The sequence below is a fragment of the Natator depressus genome, chromosome 11, assembly GCF_965152275.1.
Source record: "Natator depressus isolate rNatDep1 chromosome 11, rNatDep2.hap1, whole genome shotgun sequence".
Classification (NCBI taxonomy): domain Eukaryota; kingdom Metazoa; phylum Chordata; order Testudines; family Cheloniidae; genus Natator; species Natator depressus.
The window spans coordinates 59,691,336-59,707,276 of record NC_134244.1 but is presented as its reverse complement, the minus strand read 5'-3'; the positions used below and the strand labels follow the sequence as shown (position 1 = coordinate 59,707,276).

Below are 15,941 nucleotides of genomic sequence, written 5' to 3'. Positions count from 1 at the left end.
ACTCAAACCACACATGTTAAAGATCCTGATTTTATAAAGAATTTAACTTCTCTAAGCAGCAATACATTGCCTTGTACTTAGCATCCTGGCAACTTTCTTGATGCTCTTTTCTTTTATCTTGAGAAGTACTAATTTGTGATTTTCATTATTTTTCAAGCACATTCAGTTTATCTTTCTACTCTAAATTGGTCAACTTTTTATTATAAAGACTACTGGCAAATTATTTGTGTATACAATTCAGTCAGAATTTATAAGGGCAACATTCTTCTTCCATAAAAATGAAATTCAGTACATTTACTTTACACTGGGGTATTTTCTTCCATCTCCTCCCCCCCCAAATAATGGGGTCACCTAAACTAGGACATCTGCCAGCCAATGCATCACAAAGACAGGTATCACATTTTCCAGCTGCAAGAATTGGAAAACACACTTTTTAAAAAGGCATATATTTATAATGGAACATTAAGTTATCTTTATTAGTTCTTGGAATCTAAGCTACTTGCATAGGGTGACCAGATGTCCCATTTTTAAAAGGACAGTCCCATATTTAAGTCCTCCTGCAAGCGTCCTGACTTTCTTAAAAAACAGGCAAATTGTCCCATATTTTCTGTCTCCTCCCCATCAGTACTGGCAGCTCCTGCTGCTGGCCGGATCCCTGCTCACCAGACAACTGCCCACCAGTGGTGAGTCGGGGGGTCCAATGGCAGATAATGGAGGTGGTTGTGTAAGGCTAGGGGTGGGTCAAAGATGTAACACGCAGGGCCAGCCGCTCCCCCTGCTGGTCTATCAGCGCAGCTTTTGCTGCGTGTTGGCTCTCAGCCAGCAGGGCCCCACCCCATCCCGTTTCCCGCTGGCACTGGCTGTGCACTGTCAGCTGCGGTGGCTGGTGCATGTGGGCAGGCGGCAGTCAGTTAAGTGTCACCTCTGCTGTCCACCCATCTGCCCTTTACGTGCTCTCCCTCTCACTGTCCTCACCATGCTTCTCCCCCCCCCGCCTCCCCCAAGCCCCGCTGCTCCTCCATATCCCTCCCCCTCCAGTGGGCGCACAGCACTGGGAGCAGGATGCGCGAGAACCAGCCCCTGGTCGGAGCACTCAGCTCACCAACAGCCTGGCCAGCAGGCTCCTTCCTTCGCCCCCTGTCTCTGGCTGGGCTGGCGCCCTGGGAAAACCCAAGACACTCCAGCCCGGGACACTGGCTAGGAGGAGCCGAGCCCTTCATGTGCCGAAGCCCCACACAGCGCTGGCACAGGGAAGCCTCTCCGCCCCTCAGCTAAGCTCTGTAGCGGCAGGGGGAGGGAGTGGAAGCAATTTCCAGCCTGTTTGCACCCCAATCCTGCAGGCTGCACAGCAGTGCTTAGGCAGGGGCTTAGCTCTTCAGCCCCCCCCCCCCCCCCAAGTCCTGCCCCCAGAGAGTGTGGGGCTGCTCCATCCTGTCCCCTAGGCACCCTCCCATGCTGAGCCACCTATCAGGCTGGGTTCACTGAAGCCCCTACAGTCAAGTTCCCTGGGCCCTGTTGCACAATGCATCCTTAGGTCTTAACCACAGGAGGAAGCTGGGGGTGGGGGGACGGACACGACAACATGGGGCACACAGACACACGAGCTCTGCAAAGACTAGCCAGGTCATCCCTTCCCCTTCCTGCTGGACGCAGCTGCTGTCCCTTCCCTCCCGCACATGCCAAAAGGCTGCTGCTAGCCACATTCTGGTGTGAACCCTGACAGAAATGTGGGGAGGGGAGGCATGTGACCCTGCATGGCACACCACCCGAACCCCATGTGTTGCCTCTGAAACACGCGGTGTCAGGTACCAGGAGAGGCAGGTCCATACCGGGGGCCCAGCCAGGCATGGAGGGCAGAGAGTGCCGGGAGGGTCGGTCGGTCATCCCCATCTTTTGAGAGAGAGGTGTATAGGAGTGTCTGTGTGACACCTCTCTCCATGTGAGCCCTAAAGCCTTAAAGATAAGAAGGTAAATTAAAATAATCCAACTACTTAGTATTTCTTTTTAACAGGGGTTTAGTCAACTTGATGTTAACTGGAACGTTTGTACTGCATAGTTCTGATTGATTGCTGTTGAACTCACTTAAATATGAGTAATTTTACCAGATGTCCTGTATTCAGCATAGGGAAATATGGTCACCCTATACTTGCATGTTCCAGCAAAAAGTGCTACTGAAACTTTAGTTTCAGACTTTTAAGATAAGATGAAGTGCTTACTTCCTGAATCTTATTAAAAAAAGATGCCAACTTTTTTTTTTTTAATTTTCATGTTTTAGGACATTACAGCTTAATAAAAACTTATTTTGTGCAACACACACAAGACTAAGTACACATTGGCATCAAGTCTTCAGCAGTAGGTAAGTAATTAGCAAGCCAACATTTAAGCCACATAGCCAGTACAAGTATACAAAAACAATTATACTGGAACAGAAGATTTGAGTTCCCAATCAATTATAACTGACACAATAAACCTCTTCATTCTACTCAAATGTAACTGAAGCAGTTTAACTATAGTAAAAGCTGTGTTATCTGGCACTTAATCAACCGGAAAGCTCTATTAACCGGCATTTCTGATATCTCCCAATACAAATCTTCAATCTAGTAACCAGGACTACTATGCTGCCCAGGAGGCTATGCAATTGCATTTTCTGCACTCGTCTTCTGCCTCTTTTGTGTAGAAGTAAAGTAAGCAAGCTGATATCAGGGATTTATTCAAAAAAGCAGCTTCCAGGGTGTGTCATAGGGTCATTACAGATTCAGCCCAATCTCCTACAACTTCTACATCTACAATGATAATTGATGTTGATAATGATGACCCAGAGGTACTGCAAGATCCTGAAGTGCCTTCTAAATCATCAAAGGAAGATTAAATTATGTTCAGTATAGTTTTAGTGTTATGTATTTTTAGTGATCTGGGTGTACACCATGTGCTGCCCATAGTGATATGTAGTGTCTGTCATAAAATAACCTACTGTATAGAAAGCTTTACCCATATACACCTAAGTGCTTCAAGAAACCAACTACTCTGCAATGCAGTATCACTACTGGATTGGTGAGTACCTGTATATTATTTTATACTTGATTCATTTTATTGTCTTTTAATTCTTTAAAAATTGGTATTCCATTGGTAAGTATAATTCAGTTAACTGGAATTTTTGATTAACTGGCACTCCCATTCCCCCCAACATACCAGATAACAAAGCTTTTACTATACAAGAAAAAAGGAAGTTATAGGCCTCAAAAAAATCAATTTAGGGTTAGCTCTCCTACTTGTAATTTTAATCACCTTTGGGTAGATACCTACTGCTCCCTCCATCTAACTACTTAAAAGTAGCAGCCATCAATAGAAATATATGCTCCAAGCAGGGGGAAAAAAAACTTCCAGAGAAGTGTATGTATTCATCTTCAAAAGCAGTGTAATAATTATTTAAACTATAGGAATATTCCCTCTGTCTACTTGGTAAAGTGACCAAATTGGTCTGTCAAACCTGGGTGTGTCACTTGTAGGAGCAACTTCTAATCTTCCCATTGGATGAAGCTGTGAAGGTGGTGTATGGTGCAAAGGAACCATAAGTCTACTTGTGCTACCATAATCCCTATTTACTTACAACTGGCTCCTCAGCAGTCGGAAGAAGCTTATTTCCACAACTTTTTCTTCGAGAAGTGAAACAAGAGTGAGGTTGGGTCAAGAATGATCCTAAAGAGAAGTTTGTGACATGAAATCAGGGAACTCTTCTGGCAATTCATGATGAAACCATGAAGATATAGTACCAGCATTGCACTACACGTAAGGACCGCTACAACCTTGTAAAAAGTAAGACTTCACTATCATCTAGATAGTAGTGTACCTGGATGCGTTCCTTTCTCTGTCTGGCTATCAAAAATGACCACTAAGTTCATAAACACCTGTGATGGTGTACAAATCCCACACTGGGGAACAACGGGTTAAGGAGTAGCTCTGGTCACAGGAGACTCCACCCAGCCACACATGCTGGGTGTGCTCTCAACGGGTGTGTATCTTAAAAGGCTGCAGCACAGCTCAGTCATGGCAGTTTGCACAAGGGAGCAGACCTGCAGTGGCAGCTCTATGGGCATCCAGCAGGAATCTCATATTGCCGTGAAGCCAACCTCAACTCAGAACTACTAGTCACTACAGAAGAGATGGGGAGCTGTTGCTCCTAAGTGGGGAAGGCAATCTCTTGACCTCCTCCTTGGGGAAGAGGGTACTGTGCAGACCATAAGCCAGGCTTTCACTTTGCCTCTGGAGAGGCCAGGATATGGCAGAAGTAACCCAGGGAGTAAACTGGGTGATACCGTAGCCCAGATCACACACCTGAACTGCTTGCCTCAGGGCCCTGGGATGGAACCCAGAGGAGTGGGAGGGCCCAGGTTCCCATTCCACCAACTCCCCGGACTTGAAACACTATGTACTACTGCCAGCCCCCTGGACCTGAACCACTAGGTGTTATTGCTGACCACAGTTCTGACCAATAGGGAACATGGTCTAAGGAGATGATTCCCCATCACAACACCCAAGAAGCAGATACCAACCCAAAAGGCATTGCTCGCAACTGGCTTGCGAACCACAGGAAGCATTAGTGGTGTGAACATGCAGTAGACTTCTTTTAGATTGGTAGAATACACATGCATGCACATCCCTGAACAAGCGGAGTTATTTCCGGATTAATGAGCTGCATCCTCAAGGTATCTTGCAAATAGGGCTTGAAGAAGAAAAGCTAATCAGAGGTGTTAAAAAAAGTTCTGGAAGGGGCCAGAAGGGGAGAATAGAGAGAGACTTTTCCAAGTCAAATAGGCTGTTCAAATAATTTAAAGCTGGGGTGATCAGTCAGCGAACACTTGGAGAAACTGAGTGGTTTTAAACTAGGAATCCCTGTTTGGAGAAATCCGAAGATGTGGATGGGAGGCAAAAAGAAGTAACATGCCCAGAAGTGGGTCTTCCCTGGAACATTTTTGGCAAAAGGATACTCTAATCTCTAGTGACAGTTTGGAAGCCAAGGTTCCCCAATAGCACACATTTTCTCCCCACTTCTAGTACTAACAGCCAAATCAATTAGAAGATATAATTTGAGGGGCACTGTCTCAACGGGGAGAGATGAGTTACTAGAATACTGAATAGTGAGAACTTGTTCCTAGATCATTAATTTGGCCCCAAATTAGAATGTCACTTGTTGACATTGCACCCCATTGATCTTACTTCTGGGTCCGGCTACACCATTGCAATTGCTTAGAAATGCTGTGAAAACAGCTCCTGTATTAAGAACATCCACAGCCTCCCTTTGCTGTTCCAGAAAAGAACTCTCTCCCCCTACCAGACTGCTGATAAGCATAGAGGAATGGAAGATGAAGGGGAAAAAACAACAACAACAGAAGGCACTAATAAGAGCTCTGAGAGGAACCTCTCTGCCTTCCCAAAAGCAGCCTATGTCAATGGTTAGGACAGTGGAAAATCATCTCGTGCTTATTCTACTAAACTTGGCCATTTTTCGTTAAACCTTCTTCACCCAACTTTCAGTTGGCTCCTCTTTCTGTTTGTCTATTTCATCCACTCTGTGTGCTTTCTGGAACAGAGATGGTCTTGCCTGTTATTTGTTTTTACAGTGACTAGCACAACAAAAAACATGTTCCTTTGTGGGGGTTCCTAGATCGCACTATAACACAGGTTACTCTGAATAATAATACATGGTTCTGACAGGCCAAAGGGAGCTAGCAGCTCTACCAAACATAAAAATCCAAGAAAGGGGACACTGTGAAGGAGACAAGAGAGTGGGAATAAAGTGAACAAATTAATCAGTATCTAGACTGAGGGAGCTGGAGAAATACATTTCTTGTCCTCAGTGAAAGCAGCAGGGAAAAAAATATATGGAAAAAGTACACCCTGTTGCAGTTAATTCACCGTTAAGGTAACAAAATCTTTGTTGGTACACTGGTACTTTGTTCATACTATTTAAGAATAAGAGTCCTGGAGCCAAGATCTATTGAACTCTCACCTAAACAAACATGAGAATCAAGAAACCAATCACATGTGGCTAAAAATTATATATTTTATACAGCTACTAATTAGGCTACTAGCAGACATAATTACAGAGAGCCATTCCCACGAGAAGGAAAAATTATCTATCTGGTGCCTAATACATTTCTGATCTCTGAAGCATTTAATGAAAGGCTGGTGACCAGTATGTGAAGGTTTTTTCCAAAGAGTGATGCCAACACTTAGCCTCCAGTCAAACTGGAGCACAGAAAAAGGCTTAACACCAAGAAGAGAGTAAAAGCTGATGGACCTCAACTTCTTCTGAGTTTACAAGTCAGATGCATAGGAAGAACTAGACAGCAGTCACTAAGGAAAAAAAAATCAAACAGCAAATCAAGTTAAATGTCAATCCTTATCTAAGTCCTAACTCAGTTCAAAATCCCTAAGCTACAAATCAAGACAGCTAGTCATATTTCTAAGCTTCGAGTATCAGTCCTAGTCAAACACTGAGTCAAGCAGGTAGTAGCAAACTTACCCATTCAAAATTTCTCATCAGCTGCTTGCTAGAAAGATCAGACCTTTTAGTAGAAAATTGCACAAAGGTTATGAAGCAGCATCTCAATTTAGAAGCAGATATATTTTGACTAACCCCAAGGCACATTTTAACCTCCAAAACTTGTGGTTACAATCATAGGTGCAATAGTTTAAGCCATCATTAACCGGTTCCAAAAGCTAGAAAGCTGAGATTACTATTGAGCAGTAGGTTAACTAAACATCACCAGGAAGTAGTTTGCAGGTCTCTAGCTCAAATTTTATTAGCAAAACCAGTAAACAATACTCCATGTTTTCCCCCTACACAAGGGGAAAAATAATCTAGTCAACTCATTGTAACTACCAACAATATATAAAGTAATGGACCACTCAGTATAAATAGTAATAACCATAATAAAAAACAAGCTTGGTTTCATAATTCCCAGTCAACACAAAAGCTGCTGTTTAAAATATTTAGACACTTGCTACTGGTTAAAAGCATGTTATGGTACAAAGCGTTTCCACATCCCGATAGAGAACAGGTAGTTCCTTTATATATTTAAGATATGTTTGCACAAATATGTACAATTAGCGACCAAGTTATTGGTATGTTTCCAGACCTTGATTCTTATGTAAACAAAATAAATTAGCCAGCCAGACAGCAAAGTTTATCAGTTTTCTAGACTAGGGAACTGAAGACTGCAGACAGGACTGTGCTTCTGTCTAATGGTCTGACAAAGGACTGTACACTGCCACCTGAAACACAGGTTCAGAAGCAATCTTGTATATCTCCCCTGGCCAGATAAGACAAACATTGAACAAAATGAGGCTTTCAGTCTGGGGGAGGTGAAAGAATTGAAAATTACAACTATTGAGACACGAATTCTATAGTGTGGATCAGCACAGGCAACTTCATGAGACAGTAACAACTTCAGTAGCCATAACTTGTCACATGCTTCACAGTCTTGTAGGGAAAAATAATTATAAATACTCCCTCACACTTTTTCAGGGTGAGTTTTTTTACATTCAATTCAATAACACTTCCCTGCATCTGTAATGTGATAACTTTTGAACACCACATCCAATTAATTCCAAGATCACAGGGAATATTCTAGGCATCAATGGCCAGAACTCTACTGATTTTATTTGGGGCAGAGGGGTGGTGGTCAGAAAATGGAAAGAGCAAAAACAGGGACACATGAAGCCCCTGCTGGCTTGTTGGCATAGCCACAGCCTCAAGCACCTTTGCAATGGTCTATAGATCATTCAAAACAACTACATTCACGGCACCCATTAATGTCTCCCATAATCTCCCCCTGCCAGGAGTTGTGTCTCCCTCCATTCCCCCTGCTCCCATACCAGGATCCCCCATTCTCTTCCCAATACCAGCACCTCTGTTTACACGGTCATTCCCACTCCCCCCCACGCCCTCGATGACAGGGGCTCTATATCCCTCCTTCTGAGGTCCCTCCAACTTCCCCCAACAAGGAGATGGGAAGTTGCAGGGGGAGGGGGGGGAGGTATGGGAGAGAAGCATAAAGGAGCTTGTGGGGGGAATGCAGGGATGCAAAGAGCCCTTGGTATATATAATAAGCTCAGCCTACACAAACTAAACTATGAGGAACGCTCCTGCATACAAACTATTTAAGCCAAAACAAAACTGAATATGCAAGCATCTAGTACCATCTTCAGCTTCTACATATGCCTTAAGTTTTCGTTTCCTAGGAAATGTATTTTAATTATCTACACAATTTACTAATAGTAGCATGTGCTGTTCCCAAAATGCTTCATTATATTGAAAGTTTGTCATCACTCCCCTGCACACACATCATTCTGCAGGGCTGACACTGGTGGCAGTTAGTGAGAGAGGCACTGCACAGACATTTAAAACATTCTGAGTAGCCTAAAATTAATACTTCAATTACCTCCTCCTGATCACAGACTCATGGGCAGCAGCACCATGATGGAAATCAAGGAGTTTTCATTGTTCCCTTTGTATGGTCCCAGTGCAATCTGAGAATCCAGACAACTGTTTCCAAGTATCACACAGCTCATGGGTCTGAATTGGGACTAGTAGTCTACAGCAGTGGTTCAAAACCGTTTTTCACTCATGGACCCCTAAACCTAAATTGACAAACCGACAATCAGAGGCAATGCATGGGGCACACAGAGTCATGTGCCGCTGCCCCTCCAGATTTCTACCTTCCTTTTGGCCCTGCTCCCTGAAGTGCTGATATAGTAGTATGGCAGAGCAGTGGTGTCTCTCCTTGGCTAGCTGTTGCCTGCTTATGGAGCCACTGTCGGGGACGCAACCCCTTCTGATAGCAGGGGGAGGTGCCTCTTCTGCAGTGACGCTGCAATTTTTGGTTGCGTCCGCCCCCCAACCCAAAAAGGCTGGGTGGCCCATTGATCAGGTGGTGGAGATAGTGGGGCTCAAGCTCAGTCCTTGGTGGACTCCCTGAAACCTGTTCGGGGACCCTGGACTCCTGTTTGAGAGCCAGTGTTCTACAGAAGGGCTGAGTATTTTATCTCATTTTCTTCTCCCGCTAAGCTTTTTGCTTTCTGTAAATACTAAGAACAGTGTAAAAAAAATACTGCAATACTGCCACTCTGTAACTGAAAGATGATAGAACTAGCAAGTGAAAAGAGTAATAGTGGCATCAGCCATTCACTACATAAACATTACAGCAAGCCAATAAGTGACGTTAAACTGGTCCTGAAGTCAGACAAGTCTGAGCGCATCCCCATCCTTTCCTCACCCTCCCAAACCTTCTCTGCCCTCCAGAAATACTTGTTCTTACACAGCACTTTAAGTACGTAAATTGCTATTCAAGAAATTAATCATGTCCCCCTCTGCCACCAAAGCAAAAATCATTACTCCCAAATTACAGAAAGACATCACTTTGTCTGATTCTCAAGTGACTTGCTCAAAGACACTTAAGTCAGGGGAGGAACCAGGCATAGAACACAGAATGTCCTGAGTTTCAAGCCCACACTAAACAATACTTTCCTCTGCAGCAAGTGATATACTGAGGAGCTGGAACATCCAAGGATATGTCTACACGGCAAGTAAAAATCTGTGGCTGGCTCACGCCAGCTGACTCCTTTGAGGGGTCCCAGGCTCCAGCCCAAGCTCAAACAACTACACCATAATATACAGCACCTTAGCCCAAGCCCTGCAAGCCTGAGTTAGGTGGTATGGGCCAGCTGCAGGTTTTTAATTGCAGTATAAACATACCCTGACAGAAAAAGTTTCCACTACCACCTTGGATGCAGTGGCACTTCACCACTCAGTGCAGCCACATTGGGCCAAGCACTGCCATCGCCCCCAGAGGCTGCATCTCCTACCCACCCTAACCACGCAGACTGAGCCACCACAACCCACATTTCCGTTGCCCCACGCGGACCACTCCCTACCACTTTGGGGCCCCAGCCACCATCACCGCCATGACCCATGTTTCCAATGCCCAAGCCAACCACCCCTTTCCACCTGACAGGGTCCCCAGCCACCATTCCCCCCCTCCCCTTGCTACCACTGTGCCCACCCGCAGACATAGGGCCTTCCTGCCATCCCCTGTCATGCAGCGTCCCCCGGCCCTCACTCACCTTTGCAGACGGGGGAGCTGGGGCTCTTCCTCTCCGGGGAGCTCCTGCCCTGCTCTGGGGAGCGCCGCCGCTGGCGATGCCGGACCCTGCCAGCCGAGGCACTGGCACTGCCCTCCGGCAAGGGCGGGGCGGGGGAGGCGCAGGGGGAGAGAACAGAGCTTGGCGGAGGAGGGGGCGGTGGGGGAGGAGGGGGCGGCAGTTGGTGAGGGCGCGGGGGGCTCCCACGCGCTCCCGGGCTGCCACGCGAGGAGACAGAGGCGGCGGGGCCGCTGCCGCCCCCTCCCCCGGGCGTCTGCGTGGCCACCGCGGGGCCGGCGCGCGCGCTGCCGCCGCCGCCGTTCGGGGGCGCTGCGCGCGTGGGGCTGGTGCTGCGCGAGGCAGGCGCCGCGCGTGAGAGACCCCCGCCTGCGGCGCCCGCGGCGCCGCCGCCGCTCCTCGTGGGGCTGCCATGTTGCTGCTGCTGCTGCTTGAGCTGGAAGGGCACCGTGGCCCGCATGGGCTGCAGGCGGCTGCCCGCTCCCCCGCCTGCCGCCACGGCTGCCCCTCCTCCCCCCAAGGAGGTAGCAGGCGTGGGGGAGCCATTGCGCCTCACGCGCTGGTGGGACATTGCGTGTCCAGCTCCGGGAAGCGGGGCGTCGGGAGAGACCGCGGACGGCTCCTCTAGGGGGTGTAAACACCTCGCACCCCCCCTCCCCGAGCGCAAGGCCCCTCGCGCTGCCAACAGCCGACCCGCCTGCTCCGTGTGCCTCATCAACAATAGTGCCCCGGACGCCCGCACCGCCCTCCGCCGCCTGCCATTGGACACGCCTCAGCCCCGCTCGCGCCGCTACAGCGTCCTGATTGGCTACGGGGCGCGCTCCTGAGTGGCCGGGTGCGGGCTCTTAAAGCGGCACTACGGTAGGTGCATGTGCGCGTGCCCTAGCCCCTTGCCCGCGCCACCGGCCCAGTCCGCCTCACGCTGTAGCCCACCCCATCGCCTCACCTAGGCGGTTGTCTCCCTCCACTCTTCTATTCCGCCACACACGCCCCTCACCTCGGCCTCAGTCCAGCAGGTGCTAGCAGCAGCAGGTGGCCAGGTAAGTTATGGTTATAAATCTCTGTACGGCCCGTGTGCTCTCTGTACACTCACAACCAGCGCTCACACCCCCGCACTGGCTCCACACATTCACCAAAAGGCAGTTGTCACCCACCACAACAAGTAAGTGGGTAGTTTCTAGACCAGGGGTGGGTAAACTTTCTGGCTTGAGGGCCACATTGCGGGTTGTGAAACTGTATGGAGGGCTGGGAAGGGAAGGCTGTGCCTCCCCAAACAGCCCGGCCCCCACCCCCTATCTGCCACTTCCTGCTGTCCTCAGAATTCCTGACCCATGCAACCCATCTCCCTGCTCCTTTTCCCCTGACTGCCCCCTCCCAGGACCCCCACCAAAACCTGCCCCCCTGGGACCCCACCCCCATCCAACTCCTCTGCTCCCTGTCCCTTGACTGCCCCAACCCATATCCACAGCCCCCGACAGGCCCCCCAGGACTCCCACGCCTGTCCAACCCCCCCTGTTCCCCATCCGCCCCGTCCAACCACCCACTGCTCCTTGTCTGCCCCCAGGACTCCCACTCCTATCAAACCGCTCCCAGTCCCCCAAACTACCCTCCCTGAACCTCTGTTCCATCCAACTGCTCCCTGCCCCTTATCCAGCCCCCACACTCCCTGTCCTCTTCCCATGCCGCTCAGAGAGGCAGGACTAGCAGCCGTGCCGCTGCACTTCCTGGCGTCAACCAGCCACGCTGCCCAGAGTGCTGGTGGCACAGTGAGCTGAGGCTGCGGGGCGGGGGGCTAGCCTCCCTGGCCAGGAGCTCAAGGGCCAGGCCGGGCTGGATGGTCCCATGGGCTATAGTTTGCCCACCTCTGTTCTAGACCAAGCCATTTTAGAGCTATGAGTTACAGAAGTGGCCTGTAAAAGTGAGTTAGGGATGTAAATCCAAGCAGTAGTGTGGCATACCACTCTTTGAACAGATCTTTGATTTAGATCACATATGTGCACATGTAATTTTTTGCATCAGTTACACAACTCACTCATTGTATCTAACAACATCTGTCTAGAATTCAAGCTAAGGTAGATAGCTGGCCCCCATCACCATAATGACTCAGGGTTCTTTAGTGTATTTCTGCTTGGAGCCACCTTGCCCACCCCAGGCCAGGGACTACTATCATTCCTGTTTTACAGAGGAGAAATTAGGGCACAGAGACCAAGTGAGGTGTGTCCAAAGTCAGAAAAGAAGTCAGAAGATGAATAGGGAATTGAACCTAGGTCTTCAAGAATTGTTATCAAGCTGTCCTAAGTGTCTTTCATTAGGTATAGGACTGCCCAATTAATTGTTGTTAGTCCTAAATGCAGTAAATCAGTAATGAGAGCACAGTTACTCAACACCAAAGTTTAGACCATCACTCTGGCTATTTGTCTTTACTGATGCGGATACCAGCTCTCTGGGAGACTTTTGGGATACTGCTAATACTTTTTGCTGTAAACTTTTCAGTATTAGTTATCTGATAGATTCCTATTTCATATCCCTGCAATAAAACCTGTAAAAATAACTTGTTAACTGCCTTATTGTTCCTATGTTCAGATTGTTTGGGAAAAGCTCCTCAACTTTAAACCATGACAAAACTGATACATGAACCTCTCTTACCATAGCTCCCTACCTACCACAACTGGCAAAATAGCCTTCCTTCTTTGTTACTGAAAATAACTTTCTACACTTGAAACTCACTTCAGTAATGGCTTGCAAACACGATATTGCTATTGAATATTATCAGTGTGATTACCTATTTATAATCACATTATCAAGTAAACGTTAAATTGTACCTCATAAATTATTAGTAATATATTGTTACTGTGCTTAGCCTTGCTCTATTAGTATACATTATCTTGTTTGTATTAAGTGTTTTTAAAAATATTTTAATTAAAATATTATGGAAAAATATTCTGATAGAAACAATCCTTATACATCTTTGTGCTAATGCCAAATATTCAGGTAAATGGTTGCAGGCATGAACTCAGGAAGGCCTTAAGACTAAAGTAATTTAGGTGAAACTATTTTACGCACTAAATGTGTGAAAGACTGGTAACCGGCACAATTTGTCATTTTAACTGAGGAGCACTATCTCCTCCTGGTTTGCTCCATGTATGATATTATTTGTCACTGGCTGCCAGGATTGCTCAGTGAATGTCCTTGAGCAATAAAGGACAATCTTCACTATTTACCACCTTTCTCCAGTGCTAGAAATTAAATGCAAAAAAGTTAATGCAATAAATTAGCTACGCATAGGTCAGGAAATTCAGTAGTAAAGATCTGTACAGCAGTGTTAACTTAGCCACATTACATTTGTGACAGTACATTTTACTTGAGTTTTCTGCCCATCTCAGATACTCCTTTAATTGTTTGGGCAAATCACTTGTCCAAAATTTGCAAACTTGAGTGCCTAAAGTTGAGTACCTACAAAGGCAACGCCTGGGAGGGTCAAGAAGGGTCACATAATCCTCCCCAGCCTCCTCCCGCACACTGAACCCCTAATTTCTGCCCCACCCTGGAACCCCAACCCCCTGCCTGAGCCCGGAGCCCCCTCTCATACTCGAAACCGCACGGCTCCATCCCCCAGCCCAGAGCCTCCTCCTGCACCTGAAAAAACTGTTACTCACCTTCTCATAACTATTGTTCTTCAAGATGTGTTCATGTCCATTCCAATTAGGTGTGCATGTGCTGCGTGCATGACAGTTGGAAGATTTTTTCCCCTAGCAGTATCAGAAGGGTCGGCCTGGGCACCCCCTGGAGTCGTGCCCTCATGGCGCTCAATATAGTACCCTGCCGACCTGACCCCCCTTCAGTTCCTTCTTGTCAGCTACTCCAACAGTGGGGCAAGAGTGTGGGTATTGGAATGGACATGAACACTACAACTCAAATAAAATGTTTTTTTTTCTTCTTCTAGTGCTTGTTCATGTCAATTCCAATCAGGTGACTCCCAAACCTAAGTTACGGGGGTGGGGTCGGAGTTGTCCACTGATAGGAGCACTGCTCTACCAAAGGCCGCATTGTTTCTGGCCTGCTGGGTGATCGCATAGTGTGTGGTGAAAGTGTGTATGGAGGACATCGCCTCTCTGCATATTTCCTGGGTGAAAACCTGCGCCCTGGTGGAGTGAGCTGAGGGGAAAGCACCTCTGCCAGTTTGCAACACTTTTGGATTCAGGATGTGATCCATGACGAAATTCGTTGAGAAGAGACTGGAAGACCTTTCATTCTGTCTGCTACAGCCACGAAAAGTTGTACAGACTTTTGGAACAGCTTTGTTTTCTCAACGTAAAAGGCTGGATGTCTGCAGACATCCAATGAGTGAAGTCTCTGCTCCCCGCCGCTTGAGTGTGGCTTAGGATAGAACACTGGGAGGAAGATGTTCTGGTTCATGTGGAAATGGGAGACAACCTTCGGGAGGAAAGCTGGGTGTGGCGTAAGCTGAGCCTTGTCCTTATAGAACACAGTGTAAGGAGGCTCTGCTGTTAGGGCCTTGAGCTCAGACACCCTCCTGGCTGAGGTTATCGCTACCAGAAATGCGGCCTTGTATGAGAGGTAGAGCAGGGAAAATGTTGCTAGTTGTTCAAAGGGCAGTCCCATGAGCCTGGAAAGGACAAGGTTGAGGTCCCAGGGCAGGACTGGCTGTCGAACTTGCAGATATAACCTGTCGAGACCTTTGAGGAAACTGCTGACCATAGGGTTGGTGAAGAGGACTGGTCCTCCGTGCCTGAATGGAAGGCAGAGATGGCGGACAAGTGAAGCCTTATTGATAACATGGACAGCCCCTGCTGCTCGAGACAGAGAAGGTAGTCCAATATGAGTGGAATAGAGGTGAGCATCAGAGATGAACGGTGCTGTGCTGACCAGATTGAGAATCTCTTCCAGTTGGCAAGGTACGTGGCCCTGGTGGAGGGTTTCCTACTGCCAAAGAGGACTTGTCTAACCTGGTTCAAACAAGAAAGCTCCACCAGATTTAGCCATGGAGCTTCCACGCCGTGAGGTGCAATAACTTAAGGTTTGGGTGCTGGAGGCAGCCGTGATCCTAAGTTATTAAGTCAGGGAAGAGCAGCAATGTGACTGGGGCTTCCACGGACATTTCCAGGAGAGATGTGTATCAGTGTTGCTGGGGCTATCAGTATTACCACCACTTGATCCCTCCATATCATCAGGAGCACCTTGTGAATGAGAGGGGTAGGTGGGAACATGTATAGGAGACAACCTCCCAGGGCCATCCCTACCAATTATGGTGCCCGAGCACCTGCTTTTCTCTCCCCCACACACCCCAGGTTCTGGGCTGCACTCAAGGTCTGCGGGGCTGGGGAGGCAGGAGCTGTGGGGGGCCACTTTGGGGGGGCCCACAGGCCCAGAGTGGCCCAGGGGATTAGTGGGGGGGCCGGGAGCAGAACGACCCAGCTCGCTTCGCTCCTCCCACCCCAGCTGTGTCGCTCAGGGAAGGGGGCTTGGGGGAAGGGGTCCCCCCCTCACTCACCGGCAGCAGTGGGAAGCGGAGCAAACCGGCCCCAGCCTGCTCTGCTCCGCCAGCTCCCAGGCACATCGCTATGGTTCCCGCCACCAGTGAGTGTGTGGGGATGGTCCTTTCCCCAACCCCTCCCCCCGCAACGCAGCTGGGAGCCGGCGGAGTAGAGCAGGCTGGGGCTGAGTTGCTCTGCTTCCTGCTGCTGCCGGTGAGTGCGGGGTCGCTGGGGGAAGAGTGGAATGGGGGTGGGCTGGTGGCGGAGCAAGGGGGGGAAGGCTAA

At 48.3% G+C, this 15,941-nt stretch overlaps 1 protein-coding gene and 1 long non-coding RNA gene across 3 annotated transcripts in view; one reads left to right on the top strand and one right to left on the bottom strand.

Moving 5' to 3' along the window:
* FAM117B (family with sequence similarity 117 member B) overlaps positions 1 to 15,941 on the bottom strand; it is a 106,509-nt gene that overhangs the window by 72,904 nt on the left and 17,664 nt on the right. Inside the window, exon 1 of one of the 2 annotated variants that reach the window (XM_074967947.1) lies at positions 10,126 to 10,876. The exons of the other annotated variant lie outside the window; for it this stretch is intronic. Coding sequence (XP_074824048.1) covers positions 10,126 to 10,876 — 751 coding nt within the window. Of the gene's footprint in view, positions 1 to 10,125; positions 10,877 to 15,941 lie in introns of those variants that run through there. 2 annotated transcript variants of the gene reach the window in all.
* LOC141996140 (uncharacterized) overlaps positions 10,890 to 15,941 on the top strand; it is a 30,454-nt gene continuing 25,402 nt past the window's right edge. The window contains exon 1 of the long non-coding RNA XR_012641485.1: positions 10,890 to 11,022. This is a non-coding gene — a long non-coding RNA (uncharacterized LOC141996140). The remainder of the gene's footprint in view (positions 11,023 to 15,941) is intronic.